General features: G+C 42.3%; 1 protein-coding gene across 4 annotated transcripts in view; it reads right to left on the reverse strand.

Moving 5' to 3' along the window:
- The window catches only part of CPSF3 (cleavage and polyadenylation specific factor 3), a 38,882-nt gene extending 18,621 nt beyond the window's left edge, over window positions 1-20,261 (reverse strand). For 3 of the 4 annotated variants that reach the window (XM_077844184.1, XM_077844185.1, XM_077844183.1), the window contains exons 1-10: window positions 20,052-20,261; window positions 15,669-15,732; window positions 14,023-14,120; window positions 12,121-12,249; window positions 10,553-10,730; window positions 9,321-9,410; window positions 7,972-8,122; window positions 2,996-3,171; window positions 1,818-1,976; window positions 875-1,021 (exon numbers count right to left, since the gene is read on the reverse strand). In XM_077844184.1, the coding sequence (XP_077700310.1) occupies window positions 875-1,021; window positions 1,818-1,976; window positions 2,996-3,171; window positions 7,972-8,122; window positions 9,321-9,410; window positions 10,553-10,730; window positions 12,121-12,249; window positions 14,023-14,120; window positions 15,669-15,732; window positions 20,052-20,101 (1,242 nt within the window). In that variant the 5' untranslated portion in view covers window positions 20,102-20,261. Of the gene's footprint in view, window positions 1-874; window positions 1,022-1,817; window positions 1,977-2,995; window positions 3,172-7,971; window positions 8,123-9,320; window positions 9,411-10,552; window positions 10,731-12,120; window positions 12,250-14,022; window positions 14,121-15,668; window positions 15,733-17,068; window positions 17,088-20,051 lie in introns of those variants that run through there. The other variant, XM_077844187.1, reaches the window with a different exon arrangement.
- Between the last annotated feature and the right edge of the window lie 60 nt (window positions 20,262-20,321).

Genomic DNA, 20,321 nt, shown 5'->3' on the forward strand with positions numbered 1-20,321 from the left:
TGGATGTGATTCATGCCACAGAATTCTATGCTTCTTCCATAGAACTTATAGATGGCAACTTATATATTATATATATTTTCCCACAATGAAAAAACCAGCAAAAGGCTATTTCCTCTAAACATCCTTTTTAATACATTCAGAAAGGGCACTCCATCTGCTTCCCCCCCTACACCCTTGTTCCCTGAGTGTTCTGTTGATTAAAAATACCTATTTTTTTTCTAGCTTTCTTCTCTTATCCCCTCTCCAACCTCACCAAAATGTAACTTATTTTTGTTATTACATAAAACTTAAAAAATATAAACAAAACACATCAGTAAGGAGCTATGTGATTTCAGATCTATTTGGATCTTTGATTTTTACTATTATGTGATTTGTCTTTCTCTTCTTTCCCTATTATTGAGCATTTACTCTATGCCAGGCACCATATTACATGCTTTAGATATATGTTCTCTCATCCCTTTCTCACAGCTGCCTTATGAGGCATTATTATCCCTTTTTACAAATAGGGCAGGGAGAAGTTAAGTAACTTGCCCAGGGTTACCCAGCAAGTGAGGGATGGAGCTGGGATTCAAAACAGTCACCAGCAAAGCCTGTGGTCTTAAGTTATTGGGGAGGCAGCAAAAAATGACAGAAAGAGCCCTGAGTTGGGGTTGGGGGAGCTGATGAGGGACCCCAGGTAAGTGGAGACAAGCAGAGCGCACACCTTCCTAACTCAGCAGGGAGCTGCAAAGGTCAGGTCCAGGTGCAGGCAGAGGCCCCCGGGGAAGAGCTACCCTAATGACAGGCAGCGTTTGATTTGAAAACCAAATCGGCTACAGTCTCTTGGGTATGTTTTCTTCCCCTTTAATGTCATAAATCAAATTCATAGACTAACCACATGAGGCGGTTTCAAAGCACGAATAAATTCACTGGTTTGCTGGTAATCTGTGTGAGCAGAGAAAGAAATGTAATCAACAGACATTTTCAGTGGTAGCTTCTGTCCAGACATGGTAGTGATCTCTTCTGGCTCAGACATGATATGCTGTTAAACAGAAACAAAAATAAAAGAAACAAAACAAATAAACTACCCAATTAGAAGAGAAAAGGCACATTTTCTATTTGTTACTGCAGCCAAAAACTTTTACGTTAAATTCGGGACTGTTAGCACACAAAGCGTTTTAACAATGGACTCAGTAAATATCAAATACTTATGTTCTTGGTCAAGCAAATATTTTATCAGGAAGGTAAGCAGGTTAGCTAAAATTCAATGTATTTGGAACATAGGAAGTGGCAACTGTAACTTATGACCAGAAAGGCAAACTTGTATTCCCAGCTATTCTCCTGTTCTAGAAAGTCGCTTTCAGACAGATGTGCTTCTATTCTGGAAATCTATTTTAAATCACAGCCAAGGTTGCCTGTGTGACTTAGAGAATACACTAAAGTAGTAAAAAAAATGGGGAATCATAACGTATTTAAAAAAATAAGACAAGTTCTAGAAAGAAGAGATAAGAGGATGTGATGATTAGATGCTCAGAAACTGCTTCTGGAGCTCAGCACCTATTTCCTGCAATTTGTAGGAAATGTCCTCAAGAGTTAACATCAACCGTTTTGTATCAACAAGAAGATAGGCAATCAACCCAGACACGTGTGACTTTTCAAGAGAACACATATTTGCAAACTTCTTCTGTGAATGAGGGTTGTCTGTGTTTTTGTATTGGTCTCAAACGGGTTCCTTTCCATAGTTTTTACTGCGACCAGATGGGTGATCCTTAGGCTTCACTGAGCCACCTTGGCAATTCTGATTAGGAATAACATGGTGGTCTAAGACCATGGCTGACCTTGGCAAGTGTCCCTTCCACACAGTACCCTGCTATAATGACGCCGTTCCTCTTATCCGTGCACCAGCTTTCAAAGAGCTCTCTGGATAAGCCACTCTGCATCATGCCCGGGGAGGCCATCACGACGCTGGGACCAATGTCATCAAAATGATCCATGCTCTAAGAGAGAAAAAGGAATGGTAGAGGAATGCTAAGTACCAGGGTTTGGCAAGGCATTCCTTGTTTTTAAAGAATAACAAAAAGCTAGGTGAAAAGATTAATCACACTACTGAAAGGGCCTCAAGACTAGTGATAAACATTTTAAGTCTGATATCTAAGTTCCTAAACAATTTAGGCTAGGAATGAAAGGAGAACAAAGTGATAGAAGGCAATTAGCTCACGCTGACCTTTTAAACCTTCTACCAGAATTAATGGACTATTAGGACCATTTTTATTGCTAGGCAGGCAGGAAAAAGTAAGAGTCAAATGGCTTCCTATCTGTCCAAGATAGAACTCTAAAAGAATTCTCCTGCTCACAATAGCCTTGCATACTTCATGAATATTTTAAGCTACTTAAAAATCTAACCAAAAAAGTTTAACATTGTTTCTAGGGAAAATCTGGCTCTAATTCTTAAGCAACTAATTTAGAAAATAATAATGAACAAAGCCCATTTATAACTGGAAGAGGACTTATAGCTTGAATTATTTGGAGGCATTATTTATTAAGATTAAAGCATTAGTTTTAATAAAGCAATACTTCTGTTAAAACTATTTTTTAACAAAAGGAAATCAGACTGTATTGAATGTTCTACAAAAGTAAACATATGAAAATTTTCATAACGTGGAATTTGCAAGGCAAATCAGAAAGATGATTAGGTCTGAGCAAGAATAGAAAAACTTAATATGTGATGTAAGATTTTTTTTCATCAGGACTTCCTGTTCCTATGGCAGAGAGACCCAACTAAATCAGCAAGCGTAAATACTGAGAATGTATGGAGAGTTGGAACAAGTGGTGAAATCTGTTTCAGCAGAAAAGTATGCCAGTTACCAGATTTTTGTTTTCAGGCAGAAAAATGGTGCCTGCTAGAGAAACAGTGAGACCTCAGCAAGAAGGACTGGCCCCAAATCAATGGCAGGCAGCTAAGAGCACTATGGACTCTGTGTTTACGGGTCCGTCAGCTTCCTTCCTCGGCACTCACCTTGAGGTTACTAATGTGCTTGAAAACAAAGGGATTATTGATGTTGATCTGTTTGCGGATTTTGTCATTCATGGCATTTACATATGTCTGGTACACCGCCATGCACTTCTTGGCCAAAGACGATGCGTAGTATATGGGGATATCATGGAGTTCTGGGTGGTTCTGCCAATACTCATCTAGAGAGATTTTATAAGAAACAAATTTCGTTTTGTGATGTGGGGTAAATAGTTCAAATAATAAATGATACATGTAACTGATTTTAAGAAATTCAGACAACCAAGAAATAAAGCATGTGACTATGTATATATAAAACAGTACGTATACACACAGCCACATATATACATATTTCTCTATCTCACAATTTCTATAAATTACTAATTTAAGTGTTAATAGCAAAGATAAAAGGTTTGGAACCCCCTGGAGTGTGAGAAGTACAATTTGTAATTACAAGCACAGAACAATTGATTCAACCTGTCAGCCACGGCTGCAGTAGTCATTACACGGTTAAGGGTAAGCCACATTTAATGACACTGCTGTGCACGGCGACGGGAAGCCAGGGGTGAGGGTGCTGGGCTTGGACCTTGGTTGCCTTCCTTGAGGCCATCTCCTCTCTCAGGTCCCTTTTGGTGCTTTCTATAGTAGGCCATGTCTTCATGGCTCTGCACCTGGTTTCTCACAGGGCTGGGCCCCACCTGCAGATACCCATGTAACAATAAGCGGACCCTCCTTCCTGGGACTCATTCCTTGTGGATCTCGCCTCCTGCCCCCAGGAGGGGTCCTGTTCCATCCTTGCTTCCCAATTTTCCTGGACAGTCTGGGAACACCAATACTTTTCAGTACAATCCGTCTTGCTTTAGTCAATGAGCCTGCCGTAGGCTGCCTGTAGCAGAGGCTCTAGCTTCTGCTCCCTAGTTTCCCTAGAGGCCCTGCAGCTCTGTGGCAGGGATGGCCAGTGGCACCAGAGGGGCTGACGGCACCAGAGGGGCTGACATTCCCCGGGCGTGCTGAGTAGGACTCACATAGGGTGTCTGCAACCACAGGGAGAGAGCACAATCTGCATCTTACAGAAGGAATAGAGGTTCAGAAATACCAAACCCCTTGCCCAAGATGCAAGGTCACACATCAGAATGTGGGCAGCTAGGCTTTGATGCCAACAGATGGCCCAAGGCTCTGGGATGCAGCCTCTGGTTGGAAAGGGTGCTTCTTCATGTAACACACGTTGGTCAGGGATCTCTGGGTGGCTCAGCGGTTTGGTGCCTGCCTTCAGCCCAGGGCCTGATCCTGGAGTCCTGGGATCAAGTCCCGCGTCAGGCTCCCTCCATGGAGCCTGCTTCTCCCTCTGCCTGTGTCTCTGCCTCTCTCTCTCTCATGAATAAGTAAATAAAATCTTTATTAAAACAAAAAAAAAAACACGTTGGTCTTTCTTTTGCTCTGGCTCCAGTGCAAGGCGGAGGCTATAGCGGAGCAGCAGGAGAGACATTCAGGCTCCTACGTGCCTGGCCCTGGCTAGGCTAACATTTTTCCCCCCCAAATTGAAGTATAATTGACATACGATATCCTATTAGTTTCACATGTACATCATAGTGATTCAATATTTTTAAACACAACAAAATGATCCCCATGGTAAGTCTAGCCACCATCAGTCACCAAAGTTATTACATTATCACATACTATTCCCTATGCTGTATATCAATTACATTTCCATAACTTCTTTATCTTATAACTGGACGTTTGTACCTCTTAATCCCCCTCGCCTATTTCGCTCGATCCCTAAGCCCTCTCACCTCTGGTAACAAATAATTTGTTTTCTGTATCTATGAGTCTGTTTCTATTTGGTTTTGTTTGTTCATTTGTTTTGTTTTTAGATTCCACATGTAAATGAAATCACACAGTCTTTGTCTTTCTCTCTGACTTCTTTCACTGCATAATACCCTCTAGGTCCATACATGTTGCAAATAGCAAGATTTCATTCGTTTTTACGGTGAAGTAATATTCTCCACTGTCTATATACACTATACTTTCTTTATCCATTCATTCATTATTGAACACTTAGGTCATTTCCAGGTCTTAGCTTTTGTAAACAATGCAACAAGAGGGGTGCGTGTATATTTTTAAATTGGTATTTTAATTTTTTTTGGATAAAAACCCAGAAGTAGGATTTCTGGATTGTATAGTATTTCTATTTTTTACTTTTTGAGGAGCCCCCATACTGTTTTCCTCAGTGGCTGCACCAATTTACATCCCCACCAACAGTACACAATGGTTCCCTTTTCTCCACATCCTCATCAACATTTATCTTTTTTTTTTTTTTTTTTTTGTCTTTTTGGTAATAGCCAATCTGGCAGGTGTGAGGTGGTATCTTACTATGGTTCTGATTTGCATTTCCCTTGATGATAAGTAATATAAGCATCTTTTTCATGTGCCTGTTGGCCATCTGGACGTCCTCTGTGAAAAAATGTTTCTTTCAGTCCTCTGATCATTTTAAAAATCCAGTTGTTTTTTTATTTTAAGTTGTGTAAGTTCTTTATATATTTTGGCTATTAACCCTTTATCACATGTATGATTTGCAAATATCTTCTCCCATTCAGTAGATTGCCTTTTTGTTTTGCTTAATATATTTTAAAGAGTTCAAGAAAATTAGCCTGGTTCTAACTTAAACTCTCCTATTTTTTATGTGTATTTTTATGGATGAATTTAAATATTAAAGAAAAGTTGAATAACTTGCCCCAAGGTCAGTCACGTGCCTAGAAAATAGACAAAATTTGAAACCATTTAAATGTCTATCCTTTTTCTATTATACTACATCATAAAGGAGAATTTAGGGGGAAGGGAACAACCAATCTCATAGAGCAGTCCTGGTTCATAAAAGAAATCATAATATATGCCCTGATGGTAGAGTTGCTAGATAAAAATACCAAATGCCAAGTTAAACTTGAATTTCAGATAAAAAAAAAACAAAAGATTCTCAGTATAGGAATATATGTTAAATATTTGAGACACTTCTGCTAAAATATTATTTATCTGAAATTCAAGTTTAACTGGGTGTCCTGTATTTTTGTGTGCTGAATCTGGCAACCCAATTTGATGATAACAACGTGACTTCCCCTTCCCAATTTCCTTTGTTCTTCAAATTACATTGTTATGGAAACTTTTTATTTATTTCAAAGGTCTTATTTATTTATTTTAGAGGGAACACGAACAGGGAGAGGGGAAACTCACGCAGACTCCTTGCTGAACACCGAGCCCCATGTGGGGCTCAATCTCACAACCCCAAGATTAGGACCTGAGCTGAAATCAAGAGTTGGACACTCAATCAACTAAGCCACCCAGGTGCCTCTATTATGGAGACTTTTTAGTTCAAGATTTCTAAGGATAGGGGATCTCTGGGTGGCTCAGTGGTTTAGTGTCTGCCTTTGGCCCAGGGCGTGATCCTGGAGTCCCGGGATCAAGTCCCAGGTTGGGTTCCCTACATGGAGCCTGCTTCTCCCTCTGCCTGTGTCTCTGCCTCTTTCTCTCTCTCTGTTTATGAATAAATAAATAAAATCTTAAAAAAAAAAAAAAGGATTTCTAAGGATAAATCTGACTTGCAGTTGGAAAAAAGGACTAAGAGAAAACTGGACTGGGTTAGGAGATGCAGAAAATGCAGCTCCTACTACGTCCAATCTCTCTCACAGACCAGCTTTTGAGTTGGGGTCTTTTTTTAAAAAAAAAAAAAAAAAGATTTTATTGACTTATTCGTGAGAGAGAGAGAGAGAGAGAGAGAGGCAGAGACACAGGCAGAGGGAGAAGCAGGCTCCATGCAGGGAGCCTGATGTGGGACTTGATCCCAGGTCCCCAGGATCATGCCCTGGGCAGAAGGCGGTGCTACACTGCTGAGCCACCTGGGCTGCTCAAGTTGGGGTCATTTACTCCATTTTTCCTTGTTTTCCTTTTCAGTGTAATGGGGAGAGACTTATCCTCATCACCCTACAGATGGAGGTGAGAGCAAGAGCCTGATGTGACAATTTCTAGTTCTTCACACTGAAACTGTATACACAGTCTTTAAGGAGAAAAAAGAAATCTGGATAGTGAGAAAGTGGATGACTTAACATCTTTCCAGTCATTTGTGTATTTTTAACTAGGATTGGAGTACATACTATTCTAAACTCCAATTTTTTTGGTCCGATTAATATTTTACGTGAAAGTATAAAATTACTAATCTGTGACGTGATTTTTTTTCTTACAAGGTGATATTTACTGACATGATATTTCTTTTTCTTTTTTTTTTAAAGATTTATTTATTTATGATAGACACACAGAGAGAGAGAGAGAGAGAGAGGCAGAGACACAGGCAGAGGGAGAAGCAGGCTCCATGCCAGGAGCCCGACGCGGGACTCGATCCCGGGACTCCAGTATCACACCCTGGGCCAAAGGCAGGCGCCAAACCACGGAGCCACCCAGGGATCTCCTGACATGATATTTCTTTAATAAAATGATGGGGCACCAGGGTGGCTCAGTTAATTGAGCCAAACTCTTGGTTTTGTCTCAGGTCATGATCTCATGGGTCATGGGATCAAGCTCCAAGTCAGGCCTGTGCTCAGTGGAGAGTCAGCCTGAAGATTCTCTCCTTCTGCTGACCCCCCAAAACAAATGTCTTTTAAAAAGATACCAAAATGATGAATACCTTTACTGATAAAATTCTCTTTGTATCATTTATTTCCCACAAATGGTACTGCTGGGTCAGAGGGTGACATATTTTTAGGACTCCTGAGGCTCACTGCAGGGTGTTCTGAAGCTGCTGGCAACCAGAAAGGACACCATTTATATTCCCAGTAGCAGTGCCCAAGGGTCACTGTTTCTTTGGGCACCACATGTTTTTAGATACAGAAACCGAAGTCCAGAAAGGCAGAATAACCGATCCAAAACCAAGCAACTACCTTGACAGAAAGACACTCCCAAGATTTTGAGAATCCCCCAATAAAAAGGAAAAGGCATACCTAAAATCAAGAGCAGCTCCTGAGCCCTTCCAAGGGCAAAGACAGGAATGAGGCCTCTGCCCCCTCTGTTTACAATGTCATGAACAGTGTTACAGAATCTTGCTTCTCGCTCTTCGCGTTTCTCATGGATATGGGTCCCATAAGTAGATTCCTAAATAACACATTAGAAGTATGAGACCAAGACTGATGATTCCCAAAGAAAACAAAAGTTAAACATCAATAAAATGCAGCAGCAAAGTGATTCATTTCCCCACTGACATGCCATTTACTTGAACATGTATTGTTATAATACTAATTGAAAAGAATAATAAATAAAAACGACAGAATTCAAGTCTGGCTAAGCAGTTAAGACATTTTTAAAAAAGGAAACAGGAAAAAACTTAAAAATGTATCTTCCCTGCTCAAGAGAATTCTTTTTTATTTTTTAAACCATTTTGCTTTCCATGGATGGGCATTCCCGGGAGCTTGTTAGATGTGCTGAATCTTAGGCCCCAGCCTGGACCTACTGAACCCAAATCTGTATTTTAACAATGACAGGATGATTCATATGCAACATCAAAGTTTGAGAAGTACTGCACCAAAGAACCAGATATAATGAAAATAACTTTTTTTCTGAGGGTCAAAAAAACCCACAAACAAACCCCACAAAACTTCCCTTAAATTAAGATCAATTTATATATGCAGGGTACCATTAGCTGAGTGAAAATGAATTCATTTATATTTTGTTTATGGATAGCAATATGCTGGGGTCTCTCCTACTTGGGTAGTTGGGGATGTTATAGGTGATGAGGGAGAAACAGTTCTTCCGTCTTGAACTAAATATATTTAATATTCTTTTATGTATGATAAATCCAAAAGATCGCTCTCCTAATCCCTGACCTCACTGTCCCAATACACATTTATTAATTTGTTCCTCATCAACCACCACCCTACCCCTCACCAAAAACTCTGTACAATTAATTTTTTATTCTCCTGTGACTTGCAAACTAATAGGCAGCTACAACACACACACATATAAAGTTAGTGGGTGCTACAAGGTGAAACACAGTAACCATGGCAAAGGCAGTAAGGTCACATCATTCTATACAACTCTTAAGACATTCTATTAGTTTGGGGTAATTCTCTTAGACGAAAATACTTAGGAGGTGTTGTATCATCTCTGATACAAGACTATAGTTAACATATTGAACAGCAAAAAGGTAGAGCTGTACTAAGAGAAACAAAAAAAAAAGAATTAAAAAACGAATACGTTTACATCTAATAACATATATTATGCAAATGTGGCATTTTTTCCATTAGAAAAAACTCTGCTTACATTGCACTAATGAAAACACAGCACTAATACTTACAATAATAAGAATATCAGGTTTAATATTAGGAATTTCAGCTGCCATTAAGTGTCTGTCTTCTTGTCTTGAGAAGTCGCCTGTGTACAAAAGCTGTGAAAAAAAATAAAGTGAGAAAGATAGGATTTTGGAAGGTTTGCTTTCCTAGTGAATATATCTAGCTCATAAAATCTGAAGGTGAAGTTTAGTAGAAAAAACAGCCTACAACTGATGAAATTTAGATGCAATATTTGTATCTAATTCAAAGTGTATATCTCAGGGCAGTTACACAAACCACCCAGTGTTTCAATATTCACTCTAACTTGGGGGAATGATACACTCCCAGATGCACCCAGCATGCACAACCTGCATATTAATAATCCTGAGAAGTGCTCTGAACACCTGAGACAAAAAGGGAATGATGAGGAAAGAAATCTAAGGTATATGGAAAAACCATCTAGAGTGGAGAAAAATTATGGGAGGGTATGCATCAAATTTCACATGGGAATTCAGATCTGCATTTGTGCTATTTTCTGCGCCTCTGAGCAAACAGAATAAATGATTTAGCAGCAACAGTCAGTACAACTCGTTGTGCAAACATTTCAAATGTATGAGTAATTGCTAACAGTTTGGGACAGTACTGCACTAGAGCATTGATTCTCAGTTCTGCCTACACATGGGAATCATCTAGAAAACTTAAAAAAACAAAAAAAAGGCCAGGGCCACACCATGAGTATAAACAGGCTAAATGACTCCAACATGCACAAGGGGTAAGAGCTGGTGCAGTCATCGATCTATGCCTTAGGTGGCATAGGATGGTGGCAAAGATCTGTTCTGATTAACACCCGTGACTCATGCAGCTCCCCCCGCCCATCTTCAGAGGCTTACATGTGTATCCCAGAACACCCAGACGACACAAATGCCTAATCACGGTTTAATGTGAAACAAGTACAGTCACAAAGACAGCTCTGCCCACATCATTTTTCTACAGGACCCTGGAAAGGAATCAATCCTATGGTCCTGTGAAGAAACTTTAGGCTTTAGAGAAGCTGACTTTACTATTTCTAATCTTGAAACAGGAAATCTTACCTTGGGGTTAAGACCTGTGATATTTAAAAGGAAAAAATATCAATTTTTATCCCATGTTTCAGGTTTGGACACCTCACAAGTCTTAGGGAATCTCCTTGGGTATCACTCAGGGACAGAAAGCTCTGCAAGGATTTCTCTGGGGAAGGAAGCTGCCAGGGCAAGAGTACCTTCACGCCTGCGATCTCAATCATGAACATGGCAGCTCCCAGAACGTGGCCTGCGTGGTAACACCAAAACTTGATTCCTGCAACTTCTTTAACTTCATGGAAGTTGATAGTTTCAATTTTGTCCATGCTCTCTTCCAGATCCGTTTCTGTATACAGCATGTCGTCTGCCGATATGTTACTAAATATTTAATGAGGTCAACACAGAAGAAAATTACAGGTAAAAAAATTTTTTAAAAACTCTTTGAACTCAAAGAGACTATCTGTGAATAAAATAGCCACAAAGTTCTTTCACTGTATGGATTATGCTACTTACAATCTCTTGGACATTTTGTGTATTTTTTTACTAGGTAATTATAATCAAAGTTTGGTGTGTACAGCTACAAAGCATGACTTTAAGCAAAGTACACAATAACTTAAAGCAGCGGACTCTTATCATAGTATTTCTCAATATGATAGTTTTTCTTCCTGCCCCAATACTTGTTAGGATCAACTCGCTCATATACTCAAGTACACTGAAATACAGCAGAGTTTCACATCAGGATGTGAAAAGATTTCTCTACGAGGTATAGTATAAGTTTTCTCCTGAAAATTATGGTAATGTACTTCCAAAAAAGCAAAAGGGGGTTGTGGTTAAGGCCACAGACTCTTGTGCCAGATTGCTTGGGTCCAGATCCCAGCTTCATCTCTTACCATGACCACCACAGGCACATCACCTAACCTCTGTGTGGCTCAGTTCTACCACCTGTAAAATGGGCTTCATAACAGAATCTACATCATGAAGTCGAGACGAAGATGAAATGAGTTAATACATGTTGAGAAGTGAGGACTGCGTCTGCACATGCTAGCATTATTTAAGTGGTAGGCAGTATAATTACTAAGGGTAACTCTTCCATTCTTGTCTATTTACATGTGAAGATAACAAATTGCCTCTTTGCTATTTTTGGAATGTACACACTCAACGGTAAACTCCTGAAGGCTAATAATTTATGCTGTAGGTATCACAAAAATGCTTCTAACTTTCCTGATTATCCTCTTACAACTAAAAAAAACTTCCTTTAGGAAACTTTTTCACTTAGGAGAGTAAATTGCTGTGATCAAATAATCTAAAATACGATTTCAGTATATATCACTGTATCATGTACTTGATCTTAAATTTTAATAAAATCATAAAATTCTGTTTATAGAATATTGTTAGTGTATCTTATAATTCACCTAAATTACAAAGATTTAAGGATGTAAAAACTTCATAAGGACTTTACAGCCAGGAAGGTGCTGGCACATGATGGGTATTTGAGGAGCTGATATTGAATGACAAATAAGGGGCGCATGGGCGGCTCAGTCGGTTAAGTGTCTGCCTTCCACTCAGGTCTTGATCTCAAGGTCCTGGGACCAAGTCCCGCATCAAAGTCCCTGCTCATCGGGGAGTCGGCTTCTCCCTTTCCCTCTGCTCCTCTCTCTCCCTAACTTGTGTGCTCGCTCACTCTGCTCTCTCAAATAATGATCCATATCTTAAATTGTATGTATTCTACAGAAGGAAATTCCTGTATAAACCTAATAGAGCAATTTACCTGACTTTGACATAATCTGAAAGAAGCCATCTATAAATAGCTTTTGTAGCATGAGTCATAAATGTTCTTCCTTTGAAACTTGTCTTCTGTAGAAACCAGGGCAAAGCTCCACAGTGATCCAAATGGAAACTTAAAAAGAAATAAAATGATTCTGTTAGTTCTTAAAATACTATCCACCATATACTTTATGAAATGAAATCACTGTTCATTGTACAGAGTCCTATGTGATAGTTGCATATGGATACTTTCAGAACACCAAGGGTATCTTGTTGCAGAAGGAAGGAATAATGCATGCATCCAGTTCTAGTGTAAGAAGATATCAAAAGTATTTTTTAAACATCAAAATACTTGCCAGTGATAATTACAGAAGAAAGAACATACCCAAACCTCCTCTCAACAGCCAGAATTATAACAAGCGCTTTAGTGCCATGAAGCTGAAACATGTCACTTTTTACAAATGAAGTTCCTATAAAATGTGTCAAGGATAGTGATGTCAAGGAGATATTCCAGGAAAGGGCTTTCTTGGTTTCAAGTTTCACAGTGGTCCAAGGTGTACACTATCTCCTTCTCACTCTACAAGTAGGAGAGTATGTTTTTTATAGCAAGCGTTTCTAACCTATGATGCCAATATGAAGTGCTGTCTTAGATGTCTGCAATATGCTTCCAAGTAGAAAATACTCTTTTATTTTATTTATTTCTTAAGATTTTATTTATTTAGGGGCACCTGGGTTGCTCAGTCGGTTAAGTATATGCCTTCCGCTCAAGTCATGAACCTGGGGTCCTAGGACTGAGTCCCACGTTGGGATTCCCTGCTCAGTGGGAAGTTGGCTTTTCCCTCTCCTTCTTCTCCTCCCCCTACTGGTGCTCTCTAGCTCTCTCAAATGAATGAATGATCTTTAACATTTCTTAAAAATTTATTTTAGAGAGAGAGTGCATACCAGCAGAGGGAGGAGCCTCGGAGGAAGGTAAGGGAGAGAGAGATGAGGGAGATAATTCCCAGCAGACTTCCTACCAAGTGCAGAACTGGAGGGCAATCCCAAGGCGAGATCACCACCTGAGCTGAAACCAAGAGTCAGAAGCTCAAGCAACTGAGTCACGCAGGTGCCCCTTTATTATATTTTTCAAAAAATTCTGTTTATTGGGCAGCCCTGGTGGCTTAGAGGTTTAGCGCTGACTTTAGCCCAGGGCATGATCCTGGAGACCCAGGATCAAGTCCCACGTTGGGCTCCCTGCATGGAGCCTGCTTCCCCCTCTGCCTGTGTCTCTTCCCCCTCTGCCTCTCTCTCTGTCTCTCCTGAGTAAATTAATAAAATCTTAAAAAAAAATCTTTTTATTAAGGGCACCCGCGTTTTGGCTCAGGTCATAATCTTGGGGCCCTGGAATCAGCCCTGCATTGTCAGGCTCTGTGGGGAATCTGCTGGACATTCTCTCACCCTCCCCCTCTGCTCCTCTCCCTCCAATTCTCATGTGCTCTCTGTAAATGAACAAATCTTTAAAGAAAAATTTATTTTATCTTTTTTAAAGATTTTATTTATTTATTCATGAGAGACACAGAGAAAGAGAGGCACAGACATACGCAGAGGGAGAAGCATGCTCCACGCAAGGAGCCTGATGTGGGACTTGATGCCGGGACTCCAGGATCAGGCCCTGAGCCAAAGGCAGGTGCCCAACCACTGAGCCACCCAGGTGTCCCAAGATAAATTTGTTTAAATTAACTCTACCACCCTCAATGTAGGACTCAAACTCATGACCTGGAGATCAAGAGTTGCATGCTCTGCTGACTGAGCCAGGCAGGTACCCCAGAAAACACTCTTTTAAAACACCAGAATCTTAAAATCTGATAACGACCTTTATAGTAAAAGTTCTTGAGAAACAGTGCTGTTAAGAAAGAAAATAACTTACTGACTAATTAACAGGAGATCAATCTCGGCTGGGTCAATTAAATCAATATATGGAAGAGCATCCATTCCTTCTAGGCCAGGGTGGATCCCGCAGTCTAGCTGCAGAGACAGAAGAAAGGATTACCATCTCCTACACGTTTTATTAACACTTATTTAATAGACAATATTTAAAACAAATCCTTGACACACATAATTGAGATGGACTGTATACAGTAACACCTGCAATGCAATTCTTACTAAACATAGCAAATCTGGGGTGCCCAGGTGGCTCAGTTGGTGAAGTGTCTGCCTTTGGCTCAGGTCATGATCTCAGGATCCTGGGATAGAGCCTCACATAGGGCTCCCGGCTCTCAGCGAGGAGTCTGCCTCTCCCTCTGCTCCTCCCCCAACCTGTGCACATTAGCTCGTGCTCTCTCAGTCTCTTTCTAGTAAATAAATTCTTAAAAAAAAAAAACATTGCACATTAACAATTCTAACTCCCCAAACATAAAATACGGCTCACAGGATACCAGGCACCTTCTTTGCAGCTAGTTTTCGTAGTCACTCTAACAATGCACGAACTCTTTTCCAAAAACTTTGATATGAGAAGATGATGGGCATTTTGTTTACATAGATTTGCTACTACCGGCTCTGGCTACTGTGAGAAACCAATGATCAGAAATGGGAAACTTACCAGATTAGGGCAACTGAAGTATTTTTCTTTTTAAAGATTTTATTTATTTATTCATGAGAGACAGAGAGAGAGAGAGAGAGAGAGAGAGGCAGAGACATAGGCAGAGGGAAAAGCAGGCTCCCTGTGAGGAGCCCGATGTGGGACTTGATCCCAGGACTCCAGGATTATGACCTGAGCCAAAGGCAGACGCTCAACCACTGAACCACCCAGGTGCCCGAAATTGAAGTATTTTAAGGCATTAGGGAGTGAGTTCTTCAAAGTCAGTCATTAATGAGTTACCAATTCATTTTGGGGGCATTACTACCCCAAAATGACTGATACAATAAATGACTACAAAGACAATACCTGACACGTGCCTATTCTTTAACAATGGGAAAAAGTAGAGAAGTGGAATCACAGAACACGATGAGCCACTGACGTGCCTTTCTAGCGAGGACTGTGTAAATCATTGCTTCTAAACCCTCTTTTAGATAAGGAAACAGGTTTAGAGGAACAGACTGCCTTGCCCAAGGTCAGCGGCCCTGATGTAAACGTCAGTATCTAAGCTTCCAAAGCAGGGCTCTATCATCCCAGGCTACATGGGGCTGGCTGGAGCTCTGTGTGTTCGAGCATTCAGTTCTTTGGCTCTCTTCCACAGGGGTCAGGAGGGAAGTTAGGTTGGTGCGACCCCCCAGAAGTGAAAGGGACCTTGAAGAAGCAACAGTTCAGGAGACATAGTTGACAATCTTACAATTTTAGAATACATCTTCTCAGCTTACCTACTGTTTTGTCAAATTACTTAGCCTTAGTGTATATTATTTATTCACAATAATGTTTTATAGCCTAAGCTACATATACCAACTATGACACTTTCCTGGGCGCTAAGGAGAGAACCACAGTCCTGGAAAAGATCTAACCCCAAAAGATCTCTTCCCCTGGAAAGGATCTACTAGTACGACAGAGCCATACTATTAACCTGACTGCAAAATAATTACCATTATTTTTCTTCCTTTGAACTCCAGGATAATACATGATCTTCCTACTTCTTGTCCAGCGCCACTGCAAACATAAGGAGAGAAGAAAAGAGGATTAAAAACAAAGTCAAGCCCAATAAATCCAAACCTTTTTACAATTTAAATTATGCCCCATTTGATGACAGCATTTATCTCATGCAGATAAGAATTCGAGAAACGACAAATATAGGGAAGAACAGTAACAATGTGGGAAAAGATGGAAAGTGATCCTTGGGAGTTTTCGGGACTTTGCAGCTGCTAAGATGGCGAGATGAGATGGTACAGATGCACGAAGCCCGCAGTAAAATTCAATCTTCTAAATGTTAGGGTTAAATCATGAGGTAATGGAAATGAAATCTCAGTTATGTAGATTATGTGATCATACTTCTAGGATCAGCATTTAAGTTGTAAACCCATAAGCACTTCAAAACTCTTTCACGGTCTTTAAGAGCCTAAGACGCACTCACTACATGCTTCAATTTCAATAGATTTATTTTATTTGTAGCTGTGCCTGTCACTCCCTTTCCCCTCGAGCTTGTTATTTCAGGATCCTGGATGCCCCGGATTTCAACAATTGTCCTTTCTTCTTAAATGAATAAAACAGCCTTAATTTCCAATTATCACTAGATGCCCTTGCAGCTGAACCTCAGCTGTTGCTGCAGCCCCTCACCTTCTCTGTGGTCTTTTCCCACCTGCCCTAGGTAGTGTTTCACTCACTCATTCAACACCAAGCACTGTACCCTCGGTGGCTCAGATGTGGAAACGCTAGTACCTGGAGCCTGATCTCAAGGAACTCAGCCCATTTATGAGGGGACACACACGAGATGGCTCCATCCCCAATTGGAGATCCTGCCGCAAAGCAGGATGCTGATAAAGAAAATCAAAGGACCCTGGCGCTGCCGTGACCTCTGGGTCCCCCACTTTCACTGGCCTGCAAGGCAACCTCTGAAGTGTCCAGGGCTCAGTTCTCTCTGCCACAGCAGGTGTTTCAAACTTTGTCCCCATTCCTACATTTCCCAACCTCCTATCTCCCTCTTCACTTGCGGCGGGGCCTCCTTAGCATCAAAACAGAGGGCATCTGTCATTTTCTCAACGTCAACCTGCCTCCATCTGGTCTCCCTCCAGTTCTCCTGTGGTGACACAATAGAGCTCTTTCTGTTCAAGGCTGATCCTGCCACCAGTGTTCTCCACCCTGCACACTCTGTGCTCCAAGGACCTGGCCACAGCCAGGCGAACACTTCCGTTCCTGTCTACTTTAGCATCACAACTGAGGCGTGCTACAGGTTTCTCACCCCCAAATTAAAATCCCTGCATTCTAATTTCCTTTCCCCACCACCACCTCCCAGGAGAGCTGTGCACACTCCCTGCGGCTGGTTCCTCACCTCCTCTCCCTCAATTCACCGCAGGTCGGCTTCTGCCAACCACTCTTCTGGAACTGTGCTTGCAAGGTGGCTCGTTGTTGCTAAGTGTAAATCGCCTTTCCCATCCTTCTCTGGTTCTCGCAGCAGCTTGGCACCCCTAGACCCCAGTCACTCTCTGCGCGCTTCCCCCTTGGCATTTCTGCCTCGTGCTCTCATCCGTCTCCCTGGTTCTCCTCTGGAGGTCCCTTCGCACTCAGAGGCCTCTGGCCACACTCCAATGTTGATACCGCAAAGTACTCTCCCTGGCCCACTTCTCAGGTTTCCTGATCTTCAGTCTCACGTTTTTGACACAATCATGATTCCCAAGTCTGTATCCGTAGCCCAGAGGCTTCTGAATGGCGTTTAGGTGTCTCTCCTGGGCTAGCACACAGACACCTTAAATTCAAATGCGCCAAACTCATTTTCACCTCAAACCCCTTGTACTTGCTTTTCTCCTGGATTATCCCTCAGATACTGACATGGTTGGCTTCTTTGTATCCTTTGGGTTTCAGTCCAAATGCCACCTGCGAAGGCCTCCTTCTGACCCCTCTTTTCATTTGCCCTTCACCAACTTTATCGTAACATAACTACATGAAGTTACTCTACCTATTTATAGTTTCTCACCATGAAAATGAAGGCTCCATATGAGCACAGACATTGTCTATTTTGTTCATTATTTAGCTGCAGTACCTGAGATGCACTCAATCTCAACAAATACTTCCCAAGTGCCTAAAAACTCCTCTAAATTTTAACCTTGGAAACATTATGCTAAGTAAAAGAAACTGAAGTTGGTCATAAAAGGTTGCATATTATATGACCTTATTTAAGTGAAATGTCCAGAATAGGCAAATCTGTAGAGAAGGAAAATTAGTAGTGGTGGCCAGGGACTGGGGATGTTGGGGGAAATGGGAGTGACAGGCTTTCTTTCTGGAAGGACAAAAATGTTGTGGAATTAAACAGTAGTGATGGTTGTACAACTCTGTGAATATACTAGAAACCACTGAATTGTACACTTTCAATGGGTTGTATGGTATGTGAATTATATTTCAATAAAGCTGTTATAAAACAAGAGAATTCCCAAATTTATTCCAAATCTGCCCCAGCTCCCTAACTCCTTGAGTGAATTCCATGATCGTTTACCAGTTGCTCCATCTAGAAATCCAAGACATCCTTACACTCCTCTCCACAGCTGCTCCTTCCAGTACATCTGATGAGCTACGAAACTGTAAAGATTTCAATTCCTTACTCTCTGAAACCTACTTCTTTCCAACTCAACTTTCATTTCATTCATTCCAAGCTCTCACTGCTTTTTACTGGGATTATTTCAATTCCATCCTCCTGGATTCTCTCCACTGAATCCACTCTTATTCATCTGCTTACCCTGCTGATAGGAGTGATCTTCCTAAACACAGCTCCCACTGTATCTCATGGATGCTTAAACCGTTCATTGGCTCTCTAGAACCGGCGTGAAAAGTGCCCAAACTCCTTAGTAGGTATACAAGCCGGTCCCTGGGTCCCTTTCCCACCTCATCTGCTCATCTTTCAGTCATAGCCATGAGGAAACTGGCCACAACTACGACCACTCTCTTCACATGTGCCACTACTGCTGCCTGGAACACCCTTGCCCTACACTATTTTTAGTTCCTATTTATCCTTTAGGGCTCAGCTCACCCATTCTATTTCCCAGAATGCAGCTGTTAGCTTTCTCTTCTTAATTTGCTAGAGTGTGTGCCTCTCTGTTTTCTTCTAACATTCCATTTACTGAGCACCTTCTACGATCTTCAAAGTAAGTGTGGCTATATTATTTTCACATGAAGAAATGGGTTCAGTGAAGTTGCTGCCAGGAAGTGACAGAGCAGGGACTGAATTCCACGTCTGACCCCCAAGTAAGGGTCTCCTATTATTCTAAACTATCTCTCCGGAACTTCTCACTTTGATCTGCAATTCCTTCCAAAAGGGTGAATTCAGTTAACTCGGCGCTCTCTTAGGTGCATCTCCAGTGCCCAGTGCCACGCTTGACACTTGCTCAGTGTTTGCTGCCCACAGGAAGAGAGGGTGAGCGCGAGATGAGTGGTGGAAACTTGTGTTATGTCCCCAGCAGGTGCTCAACTAGGCCCTACTGATGGATGTGTAGATACTGCCCACCTTCTGAGGAAAAAAAAAAAAAAGCACAGGTTAAGGTGCCGTTGACTCCTATCTACATGTGTTTGTGAATTCAAATTGCTCGCCTACAGGAAAAGGGGGGGGGGGGATGGGAGTGACGACAGGCTTTCTTTCTGGAAAAAGAATTTTCTCCACAGGTCTGCTTTCCGGATCTGGAGAGAGTGTTTCTCCGGCAGACCGCCACCTCCACTGAAAGACGAGCCCTCCCACGGACAAACGCGGGCTGAATTTCTGTCAACATCTCCGCTCTTTCTCCTCTCCGTCTACCTTTCTTATTCTGCTAGGGTCTGAAGTCTGGACCTCAAAACTCATACAGCTAATGGATTTCCTCTTTCCCGTCTTGGCAAATGTCAAGTCCTGGAGGAAACAATAAACAGCTTTAGTTCTGCTTCGCGCCGCCACAGCCTAATCCGGGTCCTCCTGTCATCCCGCCGCCGCCAGCAGCACCGCTTCCCCCAGCGCTTCCACTCTAGCACCGAGGGAAGCGCCCAGAGGCCCAAAGCCATTCTTTCCCGCCGCCAACCCCAACATCCTCTGCCCTGAGATCGAAGAAAAGCCACGTCCCGCTCAACCCAGCAGACCCGTTCCGACCCACGTTTCTCCGAACCCCTTCAGCCTGAGAGGCCCGGCCCGCAGCGGCGGAGCAAGGGGCGGTTCCTGAGGCCTGCGGGCGAGGGGACGACCGGGGGGGCGACCGCGACGCGGGGGGCGACCGCGAGGAGGGGGGCGAGGCCGACCCTCCGGCCGCCGCGCCTGCCTCTCACTGCTCCCAGCTTCACTCCCTCTCGCGCTGGGCCCTTACAGGGGTCGGATCAGCAGCTGGTCACTTTCCTCGGCGGGAATCGCAGACATCTCCGCAATCTGACGGCGAAGCGGGGGTGAGGAGCAGGCGGCGCGAGTCTGCGTAAACAGAAAGCAGAGCCACGGGGAACCTGAGGTAGAAAAACCCCATCCACCAAGAGCACAACTTCCGGCACTCCGGCGCCCGCGACACCAGGCTCCGCCCCTCGACTTCCGGCCGCAGAACCCGGGTCGCGAGGCTCCTCCCCCAGCGGAGTCCGGAAACCGGGGG

The sequence above is a fragment of the Canis aureus genome, chromosome 12, assembly GCF_053574225.1.
Source record: "Canis aureus isolate CA01 chromosome 12, VMU_Caureus_v.1.0, whole genome shotgun sequence".
Taxonomy (NCBI): Eukaryota; Metazoa; Chordata; class Mammalia; order Carnivora; family Canidae; genus Canis; species Canis aureus.